The sequence below is a fragment of the Rhipicephalus sanguineus genome, chromosome 6, assembly GCF_013339695.2.
Source record: "Rhipicephalus sanguineus isolate Rsan-2018 chromosome 6, BIME_Rsan_1.4, whole genome shotgun sequence".
Lineage (NCBI taxonomy): Eukaryota > Metazoa > Arthropoda > Arachnida > Ixodida > Ixodidae > Rhipicephalus > Rhipicephalus sanguineus.
Genome location: NC_051181.1, coordinates 139,714,365 through 139,730,621, shown reverse-complemented (window position 1 = coordinate 139,730,621; position 16,257 = coordinate 139,714,365). Strand labels below are relative to the sequence as shown.

General features: G+C 48.4%; 1 protein-coding gene and 1 long non-coding RNA gene across 5 annotated transcripts in view; one reads left to right on the top strand and one right to left on the bottom strand.

Annotated features, from left to right (window-relative positions):
- LOC125759035 (uncharacterized) overlaps positions 1-5,358 on the top strand; it is a 49,868-nt gene extending 44,510 nt beyond the window's left edge. Inside the window, exon 3 of the long non-coding RNA XR_007416605.1 lies at positions 5,268-5,358. This is a non-coding gene — a long non-coding RNA (uncharacterized LOC125759035). The remainder of the gene's footprint in view (positions 1-5,267) is intronic.
- The window catches only part of LOC119396556 (uncharacterized), a 317,806-nt gene extending 304,587 nt beyond the window's left edge, over positions 1-13,219 (bottom strand). Inside the window, exons 1-3 of one of the 4 annotated variants that reach the window (XR_007416604.1) lie at positions 12,729-13,215; positions 8,831-9,006; positions 5,372-6,407 (exon numbers count right to left, since the gene is read on the bottom strand). Coding sequence is in view for 1 of the 4 variants with exons in the window: in XM_037663818.2 (XP_037519746.1) it covers positions 5,519-6,407; positions 8,840-9,006; positions 12,729-13,055 (1,383 nt within the window). In the remaining 3 variants the exon portion in view is untranslated. Of the gene's footprint in view, positions 1-4,716; positions 6,408-8,830; positions 9,007-12,728 lie in introns of those variants that run through there. The other 3 variants (XR_007416603.1, XR_007416602.1, XM_037663818.2) reach the window with 3 other exon arrangements.
- Between the last annotated feature and the right edge of the window lie 3,038 nt (positions 13,220-16,257).

The window sequence follows — 16,257 nt, the reverse complement described above, 5'->3', positions numbered from 1 at the left end:
GATGAGATGAGATTACCATTGCCGGTGGATGTTTGTGGCCCTAGTTCGGCTGCTGTCCGCGTTGCAGTCAGGGCACGCGATCTATACTTCACACTGACCACACACTGACCAGGAAGGGTATCACACCGTGATATTATGCACAGCGCGTGGAATACACACCGCAAGGTTACGCGGAGACCACGGTCAGGGCAAGTGCTGCATTTCCGTCTAACAACGACGGCAATGTTGTCGCTACCAGCGCACCGCTGGCGCAGGCTTCGTCAATCAGGGTTTAGTCAGTGCAATTCGGGAAACCCCGAGGAAGCAGTACGCAGCAAAATTCCACTCAATGGGGCTCCTTAAAGGAATACAGAACAAAAATCGGGGAAAAAAATCACGGAAACATTGAAATTATACTCGGAAGACACGACTACCCCGAGTTTATTTCACATATTTTTGAACAGTTAGCTGTATTTCTGGATGATCTTTAGCACGCCAGCGCGACCCGTGGCGTCAAATCCACCGCGGACGATGCAGGGTGCGCGTGTTCCTGTCCTTTACACCTCTCATTTGCATCTAACACTCCCCCTTCCACAAAGGCGCTCAGACGTGCGCCCCTCTTTCTATGACACTCGGGAGCATTGTTGACACCCGGGACACCGGATGTGTATGACTCCCTGGAGCTGAGCGTATTCAGAGACGCGGGCATCGGCTGGCATGCCCGTTTTGGGTACATAAAACGTCACCAAACGTAACCTCCTAGTTCATGGCACGGCCGCTAGACGCGGCTGTTTATGAAAAACACGTTAAATTCGTTATTTTTCACTAGTTTCTGTGTGAAATGAAGCTTGTGTCTACAGAATTCAGCACACAATTTTTCAGTTTGGTTGAAAGGCAAAAGGTTTTGTCCAGTATACCTTTAATGTTTTTCTCTTTGGACATCACATAAAATGAGGAAGTTTCTTATCTGTACAACAGGCTTCTGTGCTTCAGTTTAAAGGGGTCATGAACCACTTTTCCAAGTAATGATCTAATGACCTCAGTATCGGAGTTACTGCCTCCCGAATCGATTGCCGCAAAAATTTCTCGAATCCGTCAAGAATCAGCGGAGTTACGGGGGTTTGGCGCACGCTCCAGCGCTTTCTCTCTTTTCTCGTGCCGACGAGCGCACTGGAAGCTACACAGGGAGGGATGGCACGGGGGAAAGAAGTTGCGTCAGCGCGCGTCATGAAACGCGATCGCTCTCCCGCTGTGATTCGCGTGCGCGAGTGCTGCTACCGTGTACTGAGGAGTGCGGAGGCGCCGGCAAGTGGCGGCACCCCGTGGCAAGAAGCGCATCTGATCCGATAGCCGCTCTCGATTTACGTCGGCTATCGGCCAATAAGCATGCTATGTCTCTTGCGACGTCAACGGGCAGACGCCGCGCCCACCGACGAGAGTGAGAATCGGCCTCCGTTTGAAAAGAGGGCGCCTGAGAAAACGGCAACTTCGCGCTCCGCTTGTGGCCTTTACGCGGCGCGCACGACTGTAATATTTTGCAGAGCAGTTCATAGCCGTGTCAGCTTTCCGCAGGATATGTTTTTCCAACAAGCCCAAGGGGTCCTTCATGACCCCTTGAACGTAACTGACGTAACTTCCGACAGCGGCTTCTGCATATCGCCAGGCGGCGGGGACCGATCTGCGTACATTGCGACAGATTGCGACATTGCGCTCCGCAGCGATGCGCGGGTCACACGTAGAGACCACGAAACATTGGCGGCTTTTCCGAACGTTTACATATGGGTATTATGTCACACAGCGCACTTTTTATCTGTATCGCGCCCAATATGGATATTTTGGCAGTCATTATATGCTCATATGCGCAAGCTTCTCAAAGGAACAGATCCCGATCGCGTATTTCGATCCGGATCGAAAGAACCGTGGCTCAGAAAATACTTTCGCGATGCATGCGCGGAACAGGAAACCCACGGATTGACAACATTGCCTTCATTCTAGCAGTAGTCACGTCAAGCACAATAAAACTAGCTTCACCTATACACCTTTTCACAGGAGCAGCCTCGAACAAGTGAGCTGCAGGGGTAGAGGGTATGCTCTCAGTGTTGCCATCGTGCTTTGGGCTATGCCATTGCTGTATTGATGTTTCTTCGGTACACGTTTGTGTGACTGTGTTATGCGCCTATCTCCGATACGAAGTGACTACCATGGCAGAAAATCTACTGCATTCGCATAGCAAGTCATCTGGCCATCACTATGTACGGGTGAACAAACAAGCAGCGGAATAAAAATATTTTAGGTGCAATCTTGTGTCCGCAGCACAGTACGCCACGCGATCAGTGCAAGCGTGGCAGGTTCGCGCTGCATCGTTTTCCTTCGTCGCCTGAATTGCGGCAGCAGTGGGTGGCTTCAGTAAATCTGAAGAACTTGCGCGTGTCGCCATGGTCACGCCTCTGTTCCCGGTATTTCGTTGGCGGCAAGAAAAACGACGACAACAACGTTCCCGAGCAGCATTCTGGATAGGAAAGAAAGGTACACAAGACACTGATGACTGAACTAGTAACTCGTAAGAATGCTGCGTATTCGCCTTTCATATCGTCTCAGGCACGTAGCCAGGAGGAGGGGGGGGGCTAGGCCCCCCCCTCCACCAAAATTTTTGTGAAGTAGGTGTTTTTACCACAAATAAATGATAAAAATAGGTTTTTTTCCTCAAATAGTCATGCGTTTAAGCAAGTGCCCCCCCCCCCCCCCCGAACAAAATTCCTGGCTACGGGTCTGTATCGTCCATAACACAGCGGCCGACACGGCTGCAAACCCCGCCTTGTCCGGTTGCGTATGTGCAGCCTGCGCGCTCCGTACTTCACCGGAGGGCCTCGCGGAAACCCACGCGCGATGGGGGCTTGCGACGGTGTCACATTCCCCTTCACCAGCACGACTTTTTCCTTCACACTGTGCGCCATCGACTGACCCACCCAGCCAGACTGCACGTAGCTCTGCGACTCCGGTGCCTCTTAGTTGCACACCTGGCGAAGACCCCACGCATTCGCCTCAACGAGATAAAAACAATGTTCACTCGCCGTATTTCGGGCCACTCACACGTGTCCTCGACTTCGACGTTGTCGGGGTGAATGTAGGTCAAGGTATCTGTGAAGGAGAAAGATTGTGCGGTGTTTAGTTTACAGCTGACAAACTTACGCGCCGCGAACGAGTATGCGCGGAAGTGTGAAACTGATGAATAATCCGTACACTTTTAGTACGCCAATAAAGGAAAGCGGTAGACAGCTGCAAGGACACGCCGGGATCTCGCACCAACGGATTGCTGATAGCGCGACGGTTCGAGCACGCGCAGCCCAAGATGGCGATTTCGCCCATCTTGCACGTTAGACGGCGCGCATTTCAATATGGCGCCTCCCTGGCGTGATAACTTGAAAAGGTGTATTCGCGTTTTCGGTCGGTTTCAGGATTGCGATAGCAGGAGCACGTTTTGTACCCCAAGAAACTTCCGGTTACTTCAATTATCACTCTCTAGCACCGAACCAGAAAGCGTGTTTTTCAATTTGTGCCATAGTAAGGAAAGACTCTTCTTCCGCTTTCAGCTAAAAGCAAGGCGCTTAAAGTTAAGCGCTAACTCTTATAATGTTGTGTGTCTAGCTTAGAATATTATTTATTTAAAATGTCTGGCCATGCACTGGGAGAAAAGTGTTGAAAATGTGCGGGCTACTCGCTAAGGCTTTTGTTCCCCGCCAGTACTACTAGGCTACGCCGGCGCACAAAACCAGAAGCCATCCAGCACAGGGGCGTAGCCAGAAATTTTTTTCGGGGGGGGGGGGGGGGGGTCAACTATACTTTATGTATGTGCGTGCGTTTGTGTGTGTGCGTGTATATATACACATGCAAAATTGAAAAGTTTCGGGGGGCATTGAACCCCCCCCCCTCCCCGTCTTGCCTACGCCCCTGATCCAGCACCTGTGTTTGTAAACAGCGAAAGGGTCGATAGCTGCAAGCCGTGCATTTTAAATGAACATGCTCTGATGGCATCACTTTTTCCAGAAACTGTGAGCAACATGGAATCGAATGGCAAAACAAACGCTATCCGTCAAGCATCGTTACATACCAGGCCCCGGAAAGTCTCAAGCTCCAGCGATCGCCGCAGAGGGCGAAAAAATCAACCGCGGCGAGTTCCATCCATATGCGCGCAGAGTGGAGCTACTGACTCCTCTTTTAGTGGTCGGCTATCTTAGTTGGCATTTTCCCTGCTAGGGGCGCTAACCACTCAAAATTTTCACTTTAAGAAATTGTTTTGCGCAAGTCGGTGAATTATTCAAACATGTTATTTTGCATTGGACAACTAGAGAGTTAATTATATTTAGCTTTAGTTGGTATAGCTGCCATTTTATTGAAGTATCAACGTTTTAAGTCTTTAGTACTGACTAACTGGACAAAAAACCAATTTGTATCGATCTTTTCCGTGCACAACAGGACAACAGGACACTTGAGTTTAAAACGTTATGAAAATTAGAATGATGAACAATGGACGTGATTGATCCTGAAGATTGTTCCAGTCCTGTGAGGTTCCGGGAATAAATGATTGATTACATGTGTGCGCCGAGCGCCCTATGATTCCCACCTTCTGGGGATGATCAGAACGAGAGATGTACGATGGAGAGAGAATAAGGTTGTTATGCAGGGTGGGACTGTAGTAATAATAATTATAATAATGAGAGAAAACACTGGTACGTAGTAATAAGCGCGAACTCGCACTGTTTATTCATCAGCAAAACCACTCAACAAGTACAGGAAAAGAAAAGGAAAACATAGCACCAAGAGAATAAACATGGCGCCAAGAGAATAATGAAATGAGTAATTACACGTGCGTATCAATAAACACATTCTCTCTACTATACACGCTATAATAGAGAGGTCACAAATGCAATCATTTACACTGTTTGACATGGTCAAATCCCAAAGTATCACATGCTCATTCGTACTGCCGCTTCTACCGAAAATCTTAATCTCATCCAGTCGATGATCACAAGTGCATGCATTACAATGACGAGATAAACTCGTCTTTTCCTTCTTTGCATTTTGCAGATGCCCCCTCGCTATATCATTTATACCCCCGTCCAGTCTGACTTACGCATACCTCTCCGCAGCTAAGTGGAATTTCGTATACAACTCAAACGGCGCACTTGACGAAGGGCCAAAATCAGTTTCAATTTCGCCATTGAAATTCGATTACGAGTATCTAGAACTACGTGCAACTTTTGTGATTTCTACATACATGGTAATCACAGGTAAATAGGATCGACCATTCAGTCACCCAAGTCTGCAAACATCCTGATGGAACGTTTCCCCTCCATCGAAATGCGACCGCCGCGGTCGGGATCGAACCCGCAACCTTCGGGACAGTATAGCCGAGCACCGTAACCACTGAACCACCGAGGCGGACTTCTTCCGAATATTGATCGCCACGATTTCCGATGTCATTTAACCTGCACGACTCGAACGCAACACGTTGCACGATTTCTTGGCTTTAAGTGACAGTTCACGTGGGCTTTGTCTCGGGCTCAAGGTCCGCGAGCCGGTACGCGAGCAGTCGTCCGCGAATGACCGCGTTTCGACACCTTTGTTTCGCCAGTTCCGTCTCGGCATTCAGCAGTTCACACATCTGTCGAAACAGCGATATCCGCATCTCTCGTTCGCAACTTTCGTCCGTCATCTGCAGCACCTGCGCGCAACGTGCGTGCGGACTGCGACTCGTGTTTACTTCCTCGAAGAACGAGCGGTCGGTAATCCCGTGCTCCGCGTCATCTTCCTCGTCGGAATCATGGCCACTGCCTTCGCTGTCCGTTGGGACCTCGTCCTTCACGTCGGCGCTTACGTTCGAGAACGTCTGTTCGGCGTCATCTTTGACTTCTCTGGCGCTAGCGTTTACGGCGGAGCGGTCGTCCTCTGTCCCGTCATCCTCTTCCGACTCGGACAGGATGTGCACGTATTCCTGACAGGCGGTCTTACCCGGTTGCAGTGGCCCTTCTGCATTTTCCTTATCGCAGAGCGACGCACCTTGCTCGTTTGCTCGCTCACCGAGTACGACGTTCCCCGAGTGAGAAGGATGCCTCTTATGGTCGCGCTCACAGGCCCCCGTAGCCGCCATTCCATCTGACGTAGCGTGCTCCGGAGATGAATTCAGCGAGCGTTCACGTTTGACGAAAGGCTCGGACTGGCTTCCAGGCTCTGACATGACAATCTCAGAGTCGAATATTTTGTTACCTTCAAGCTCTTCCTGTTCAGCTTGTTGACGGAGGTTGGGCTTCTTCTCGTCTGGCTCGTCCCGCTCCTCCTCGTCTTGCTGACGCATGAAACTTTCCGGTATCGAGTGTGTCGATTCTTCATTGTCCATTTGGTTTCCTTGCAAGCCGGCGGAGACTTGGACACTGCAAAACAAGGGCAATTTTGCTTTATACTGCAGGGCCTACTATATATTTCATAGCCACTCCTAGAAAGTGCGCATGGTTTGTTTCGGGTCTTTTCCTTACTCCGCTATCTATCTATCTATCTATCTATCTATCTATCTATCTATCTATCTATCTATCTATCTATCTATCTATCTATCTATCTATCTATCTATCTATCTATCTATCTATCTATCTATCTATCTATCTATCTATCTATCTATCTATCTATCTATCTATCTATCTATCTATCTATCTATCTATCTATCTATCTATCTATCTATCTATCTATCTATCGATCTATCTATCTATCTATCTATCTATCTATCTATCTATCTATCTATCTATCTATCTATCTATCTATCTATCTATCTATCTATCTATCTATCTATCTATCTATCTATCTATCTATCTATCTATCTATAGCCTCGTATGAGTTTTGGTGGGGCTACAATACTTTTGTTAATACAGCTGAAACTCGATTTAACGAAGTGATGAGGGCACTCGAATTATTTCGTGAAATCAGGAACTTCGTAACATCGAGGAAGGAATTTTTCGGTACTTCGAAACCTAAAATTGCAACGTAGCGTCACCCGAAAGCTACCGCAACATTTCATTTGCCACCAATACACGCCTGCGCGTGTGAGAAGTTAGCGAGGGCAGCCCGAGCATGAATTCCTCTCATGTCTGGGCGGGCGACACAGGCGCCAGGTAGATGGTCACGTGAAGCCGCGACAAGCTGCCGATATTCGAAGACAGGAAGAACGAGTAAAGTTAATGTGCGAGCAGGCAGAGCAAGAAAGTTTCACGGAGGCGATCACTGCCGTCTGTTGTAAAAACCATTTAATAACGTAAGCAACCAACGTGTTCCTGTGGGAGTATTTGCAAAGACAACAAACTACTACCGTCAACTGCCATTTGATAACTAAAATCGCTACGGACTGCAACGTGCAGCCTCGTCAAAATAAAACTAGTGTCCTGAATAGAGTGGCTAGATGTTTTAACGCGATAGTGTTACAGCGCACGTCCGAAGAAAAGCCGTCTGTGTAAAAATTGGAAAGAAATCACTGCATTTTTGCTTACCTATTTATCGAAAAACTTTGTTATGTCAAGTTCAGTGCCACGAAAGCTTCGTCAATTAGTGTTGATGACAACATTGAACCCTATGGGTACCTGCCCGGGAATGGAGCTATCTTCATTAGATCATGAAATTAGTAAAATAAGGTTTCGTTCGATCGAGTTTTAACTGTATTTAAACAAACGTTGCAACGATAACAACAATCCGATAGCCGTTTTCTGACATGCAGCTATAACGTCGTCTTCACATTTGCAAAACGGCGCTTGTTTTCGTATTCGTTTTGAAAGTCTATATATACGACTTTGAAGTGAAGACATGGTGGACGAAATTTTTTTAAAATATGCATGGCACATTAGTAACATAAAATTCAGTGCTGCAGATACTAGTAAACAGACGCACATAATCAAAAACAAACAACCGCGAAAAGAAAGAAAGCTCTTTCTGACAACCTTGTGATATTGTCATTACACACAACGCCACTAAAAAAGAAACGAAAAAATGGAAGTATCAGTGAGAGCTCTAGTGTACTAGCATAATGCATAGAACCCCAAAGCTCGCATATGCCTTCCCGTTCTACTCAGACTATTTCTTCGGTACACTCCCTCAAAATCTGTGTACAGTCATCGCTTGTTGCAGCTTCTTCCAATACATCCCATAAAGCACCCTGATTAACGTTGTCATACGTACCGGTAATGACTAAAATATATCGCATGAACAAAGGTAGGCGACTTGATCAATTATTCATTCATAGCTAGGCTCTCGTTCCGGCAGACTTGATGCCTTCGGGTAGTATGCGAGGGATTATTGGTCAGCTGCCAGTTCGTGAAAAGATCACGTGCCACGTGGCGCCAGCCGGCAAAAGAGTATTCCACACTCGCCGTCGCACATACGAGCGACGCTGGGTAGCACACCCAGGTTTACATGCACAGAAATATCCAATAAAGTGGACGGGAGGATGACCGCCGCTGTAGTTAGAGCATCGGCCACGTTATCAGAAAGTTGCAGGTTCGGTCCCTACCAGTGGCAAGTTATCTTTTCGTCCACTTTGATTTCTTAACATTTACATCGTAATTACCACATTGCAGTTAAAAGACTGCAAATAATGCGCCAATACTTTCCTGGGCATCATTGTCTGTTGGTCTCATTAAGTTGTACGTAACATAAGATATAGTATCCACCCGAGCAACTACAGCGCCACCTGGAGCCAAGAAATGAGCACCCTCCCCCCCCCCCCCCCCCCCCCCCCCAAGCTCTTACTCCCGAGTAAGCAAAGCCAAACGGTGGCTGACAATTGGGGCACCGTAATGCACACAGACGACATACGTACATATCTGACCTGTCACCAAGCTGCATGCATATGTGCTGCGTCGGTCCAAGCACCAGGCGGCCATCGCGATTGGTGCGGCACTTCCCTTTGCACTGCACGTATTTGCAGCGCCAGCAGCACTGTTCACCAATTTGCTCTTCGAAGATGTAGCTGAAGTCGCCGATCTTCTTGGTGGGCTGCAAGCGCACAGTATTGGACATCATCATGAGTCATTACCACCACCGTAACCACCACCACCACCATGTTCATTAGAAAAAACATGTGTAAACGCCAGTGTAACCCACGAAGAGTCACCGTGGGCTTCTGTTACACTACCTCTTCTGCAGGTATACGTCAGACCAGTTTACGTCAGACCAGACCAGTATACGTCAGACCAGTTTCACCGAAAGCGCAGCGCAAACTTAAATTTACCATCGTCTTCTACACCGACGCCTGCAGATTGCACGGCAATCGTTACACGATTGCTGCAACAGGCGGAGCTACAACCGTAGCGGCACCGATAAAAACCCCAGCAGTCAGTATGGCCGAAACGGTGGCGGTTGCTATGGCGATAATATGCGCAGAACAAAAGGGAGACTCGGACCTTCTGATTACCGACTTTCCAAGGATGGCAATGAGAATCCTAGGGAAACAAGTCCTAAATCCACACGCAATACTTTGCTGCCCCGAGCATGCGGGATTTGAGGGCACCGAAAGGGCCGACCGGCTTGCTCGCGAAATAAGCATCCGAGCACCCGTCGCAACCCTCGAGGAACCCCCAACTCCACGCGACATCCTCGAAAACCAAACAGGAGAACGACAAAAACGGTAATCCCCAATTGGATCTTACCGGAGTACAGGCGCGAGATTGGCGTCGAGTACAAACCAACACGTACCCTTCCCGACAACGGAAAACACCACATAAATCCCACAACATACGCGTACAGATGTCCGTGGTGTGGAGAACGGCTCTCGCCCACATTACGTGGGAATGCGAATCTCGGCCCCAAAACATCAATTCTCCCCTTTTGGGGACAACGCCTCGAACAAGGTAGTGGGAGACCTGGCTTGCTATAGCAAGGATCGGGAGAGCCAGCTGGCTCTGCTCGACCAAGCCCAGCGAGCTGCAAAGGCCAGTGGAGCCCATGACTGACGACCCCGCCCACTTGCCCAGAAACCTTATATTCAACAAAAAAGTTTTCACTACTACTACTGCATGTAATTCTTGCCAGAATAGAAAGCTCCAACATGGGAGAGGAGTAGAGATTAGGATCAATAACGCTAGTGCACCTTAAAAGTGCGTGCATGTAGCATCTGATATATTGACACTAACAGTGCATTCTTAATCACCAGCAGCTGCCTATTTCTATGCCTACTGCAGGACGAAGGCCTGCCCCATTGATCTCCAATTTACCCTGACTCCATCGCTTAGTGTTCTCAAATTTTGTATGTAATTTTATCACCCATCAGCCACCCCAATTAACTCTGGCGTCCTCAGCGCTTCCCATCCGTTGGTGCTAAGCATAAACACACACACACACACACACCACACACACACACACACACACACACACACACACACACACACACACACACACACACACAGATTTTGATATACAAATGACGTATGTGTGTGACAAAGGCTGGTCCAGTCCACCAGCCGAAACGTCAGTAAATATACTGCAAAAAATCTATCTTGTTCCTTATTGTACCGGGGCCAGCGTGACTTCCTTGCTGCACTATATATATATATATATATATATATATATATATATATATATATATATATATATATATATATATATATATATATATATATATATAAAGTGCTTTATCTAAGCTGTAGTGTGTCGTGGACAGATTGAGTGTGCTTAGATGACCTTTTTATAGGACGCAAGAAGGTCAAGGCGCTATGGCATTTGAGCAGTTTCCATATACCGACACGTGCATAGAGTGTCGTATCGCGCAAGAGGTAAAACAACATTAATGCACTAACATGTTTCAGTTAACAGACTGTTATATAGCATATATTCTGAAATCAGACTCTCGTAACTTATTTGCGATAACAACGTAAAAAACCCTATCGACCTTCCCAGTGTAAGAACCACCTGTATTTTGTTGTTTTTTTCAACATGTGGCAAACGCACACTTGCCGTTTAACGATTTCACACATCATCCCCACTTCTGTTTCTCTCTCTCTTTCGAAGCGCAGGGTAGCAAACCAGACGCAAGCCTTGCAGACTACCCTGCCTCTCTTTCATTCGTTTCCTCATCTTCCTCCTCTCATACATTTTGATATACAAATGACTTAAGTGTGTGACTTAGATGCGCCGTAAAAACGAACTGCAATTTACCAACGTTGTGAGTAACCTGCAACAATAATCTAGGTTTTCGCATTTTAGGTGTCAAACCGGAATACAAATAAGAGCGAACCGGCATAGTGGCGAGTTTGGAATATTTTAGATGCGAAGCAGCTTTTGCTCGAGGCTGTGTCCGTAGTTCCATTGGCGACTGTCCGCTTTCTACCACCTAACATTGCCATCTGAGCACGCACTCGTGCCAAGGAGAAGTCTTCCTCCTCTTGTTCTTCGACCGCCTTGATGATGATACGTGCAGAGCACGTTAGGAGCCCGGGCTGCCGTATGCTGTCCCTGCTTGGCGTGACGCAGACAAAACCATGTGTGCTGGCACGCGCTAGCGCGTTCGGGCCTGTATAAGGGGCTGGGTAAGACGCAGGGGCCTCTCCCCCTTACACTCTCTCAGCAATCACGTGATGGCGTCGGGGAACGAGATTCTTCAGACGCGCGATGAATCGCGCAGCGTGCTCCGACAAGAGTTCGGGACGAGTAACAGCATGAGCAACTACAGTGATTTCATGGTGTGCTCCACTATCAAGGGCGCGTTAACATCGGGCAAGGTGCCCGTGATGAACGGAACATCAAGTCGACCCATGCGCTGCTTCGCATCCCCACATGGCTCCCTTTAGTGCGAGATGGTGTAATTTTTTTTTCAATTACCAGAGGTTCCCTAACATGCATGAATAAAAATATTTGGATATCTCTATCTTTCTTTCTTTCTTTCTTTCTTTCTTTCTTTCTTTCTTTCTTTCTTTCTTTCTTTCTTTCTTTCTTTCTTTCTTTCTTTCTCGCACCCCCGTCACCCAATCGAATTGGGGCTCGGTACAAAATCAAACATGTACTTTAAGTATGACCGTGATCACAGCAGCAGCAATAGAAATCATTCGCGCACGAAAAGGGATGATGCACATATTTTGTGGTAAAAGAATAAAATAATTAATAAAGACGATAAATAAACAGCGTGAATTAGCCACACACATACTTCCAGCCTCATTTCGCATTTCTGACAACTGACGTCAACGCCGCCAAGTGCACGAGCGCCGCAGCTCCATGTTTACGATGCGGCGCGTGCGCCTAGCCTCTGAAATCCCGCCGGTGCGCTGTTGTAACAGCAATCTTGGAGGCCACGAAGAAGACGTTATAGTTGCTACTGCGACAACGCGGTGGCGCAGCCATTACTGCTATTTCGAAGGGCGCCTCGGTTGCCTCGGTCAACGGGGACGGTTAATCACTGTCTGGTACTGTGAAACCAAGTTGCCCAGTCACGTCGGAGTTTTTCTGAGTTTTAGAACATGTTGTCAAATGTAAATCTGGAATGCCTCCTCACGCCGGAACTCAATTTCCCGGCCAAACCCTCCACGAAGAAGAAAATCCTGGCTACAGTGACTTCGAAACTATAAGACTACGCGCTCGGAGGGTGCGCGAGTCCGTGCGACGGCGACTTCAATGACTTCACGACGAGCGCACATCACAAGGCACATCATATGCTGACACTGCACACTACGCACCCAGCTGCATGATCTGCAATCGAACACGAAAAACAGAAGCGCCCGAGAACTCACCTGTTGCCTGTAGGTGGCTTCGCTACGTCTTCGCTTCTTCTCGTTGTCCGCCCGCTGATGAACGTCTTCGTTGTGCGCCGTAAGCTTGAACACTACGTGATCGCTGCCATACTCGTCCGTCGTGAGCCGAGACTTGCAGCCCCGCACTTCGCAGTGCCAGTGTCGTCGACTGCCTTTGCTGGTTTCCATGTTAAACGTAAAGCCGCCGTGCTTCGCCTTTGACCCTCCGCGCTTCGAGGGCACGATTTGCACGAGTAACAATGCGTTGGCTTGCTGTAGGCCTGGGTCGGGATCCCCCGAGCCGCTGGGCACCTCTCGTTCGTCCATAGCTTCACAGTCGCCGTGATATCAGTTCAGTGCAGCGACGGCGTGCTCCTCCTCGCTTCTGAATCTCAGCACGACGCCTCGTCGGAGAAGAGCACAGCCCGCCACACGGCTCGCTAGCGAGCATATGGCCTTCGCTGCTCCGCCGCAGCTGTGAGTCACTGAACGTAACGGACGTAACTTCCGACAGCGGCGGTCTCTGCATATCGCCAGGCGGCGGGGACGCGTACTTACGGAACCTCACCGGCCCAGCCGGTGACTGCAGCGCGCGGGCGCTGATCCGCGCACATTGCGACCGATTGCGACATTGCGCTACGCAGCGATGCGCACGTCAGACGTAGAAACCCAGGAAACATTGGCGGGCTTTCCGAACGTTTACACAGGGGTGTTATGTTACACGGCGCACTTTCTATCTGTATCGCGCCCAATCCAGGTCGAATTTTGGCATTTGCTCATCTGCGTAAACTTCTCAATGGAGCCGATCCCGATCACGTATTTCGATCTATCTATCTATCTATCTATCTATCTATCTATCTATCTATCTATCTATCTATCTATCTATCTATCTATCTATCTATCTATCTATCTATCTATCTATCTATCTATCTATCTATCTATCTATCTATCCGCCTACGACTTAAAGCTCTCCTGGCCGTTTAGTTAATGGGACGTATACCAAAATTGGTATGACATAACATGACTGTATGACGAACATAAATGACAGCTCATTACATGAAAATCATGACACGCATGTATGTACAGCATGATTTACAAGACATGGTCTCGGGGCGTTCGCAGCCATCTAAATAGATGGATTACACCAAAATTGGTACGACGGGACATTGTTGTGTGGCGAACATAAATGACAGGTGGGAACATGAAAATCATGACATGCATGTCATGTACGCGATGATATACATACACCACCCATGGTGCGCTTGCGGCCCTTTAGCTATCAGGACATGTACCGAATTTGGTATTGCGTGACGTGACTGCATGAAGAACATAAATCACATGTGGTAACATAAAGATCATGACATGCATGTCTTGTACAGCATGATTTACATGCCACGCTTATGGTGCGCTAGCGGCCGTTTCTCTAGCTTGGCGTACGTTAAAATTGGTATTTCGTGACGTGAGTGTATGAAGATCATAAATCACAGGTGGTAACATGAAAATCATGACATGCTTGTCTTATTTACATGCCAAGCTCATGTCGCGCTCGCGGCCGTTTCGCTAGCTTGATATACACCAGAAGTGGTATTGTATAACGTGTCTGTACGACTAACAAAAATGACAGGTAGTAATATGACAATCATGACAGGCATGTCGTGTAGGGCATGCATGATTTACATTCCACGCTCATGGTCTGCTCGCGGCCGTTTCGCTAGCTTGACATACACCAAAACTGGTATTGCGTGACCTGACTGTATGACGAACATAAATGGCAGGTGATAACGTGAAAATCATGACAGGCATGTCATGTAGGGCATGATTTACATACCACGCTCATGGGGCGCTCGCGGCCGTTTCGCTAGCTTGGTATACTCCAATATTGGTATTTAGTGACGTGACTATATGAAGAACATAAATGACTGGTGGCAACATGAAAATCATTACATGCAGTCGTGTAGTGCTCGATTTACATGCCATGCTCATGGACTGCTCGCGGTCGTTTCGCTAGCTTGACATACGCCATTATTGGTGTCGCGCGACGCGGCTGTATGATGAACACTAAGGGCAGGTGGTAAAATGAAAATCATGACCTGCATGCCGTGTCGGGCATGATTTACATGTCATGCTCATGGTGCGCTCGTGGCCGTTTCGTTAGCTTGATATCATGGGCGTAGCCAAAAGGGGGGGGGGGGGGGGTCGGGGAGGTCCCAGCCCCCCCCCCCGAAAATTTTCAGTTTTGCTTACTTATATACATGTATATACGCACACATACAAACGCACGCACGAACATACATAAAGTATGGTTGAGCCCCCCCCCCCCCTCCTCGCGAAAAAAAATTTCTGGTTACGCGTCTGCTTGACATACAGCAATATTGTTGCTGCGCGACGCGACTGTATGATGAACACTAATGTCAGGTGGTCACATGATAATCATGACATGCATTTCATGGTGATGTAAACGGGGGTCTGCCCAGAGGACCGGAGCCAGCCAGAGTCCCGGGGAGATGTCGAGGAGAGGAGCCCGGAGCTGTTAACAGTAAACGTTTATTTACAGGTAGCGTGTTGCTACATGATGGGGTTAGCATCATGGAAGCTCTCGGAGCTCGTGAGAGCTTGAGAGAACTTGTGAGAGCTCGACGGGAGCGCATCGGCGCTCGCATTTTATGTCCTGGCCTTCCCAGGGTTCCCTGTAGGAAAAAAAAATGGAGGCCAAGACAGTCCAATGAAAATTTCCATCTTCACCTCCGCCCCCAAAAGGGGAAGGTGAAACGCCGCCTCCTTCCCAACCCACGAAAGGAGAAAGAGGCACATCCAGTTCGTCCCATGGCGAGGGAAAAAACACTGCCCACCGCGCACACACGGCACAGCACGAAGACGTTGAGTCTTACGTGGAAGTCAATTTCGTAGTCTGTTGCAATGATGGGTATGCAGCGCCAGGCAGGCCACGTGTTGTGGAAACAGCGGCAACAAGGCGCCACGGGGAACGTGGGAAATGCATCCGCAGACGGTTCCCAGACGCTGGGTCCTTTGTCCGGGGCACCTTGACGACAAAGCAAGCCGCCTCGACGGCCAACAACTCTTCCTAAACTGTCAGTCGGTCAGGCGTGCCCAAAGGGTTTTACGAGGGGCGCAGACAACCTGAGAATATTAGACGAACGACCTTCGTGTTGTCGCCGCTCTTGGGGCATCTCTGGAACCGCTGACCCGGAAGAAATCAGGGTAGTCTTAGCCGCAACGTCTCATGCGTCAAAGCGGCGCCAAGCCAGGCAGGCCGATCATAACAATGGACAGCATGATTTACATGCCACGCTCATGGTGTGCTCCCGGCCGTTTCCCTAGCTTGATATACACCAAAACTGGTATTGCGTGACGTGACTGTATGACGAACATAAATGACAGGTCCTAACGCAGAAATCATAACACGCATGTCATATACGGCATGATTTACATCACGCTGTCTTGGTGCGCTTCCGGCGGTTTTGTTAACTGGATGTACACCATAATTGGTATGGAATGACATGAGTGCAGG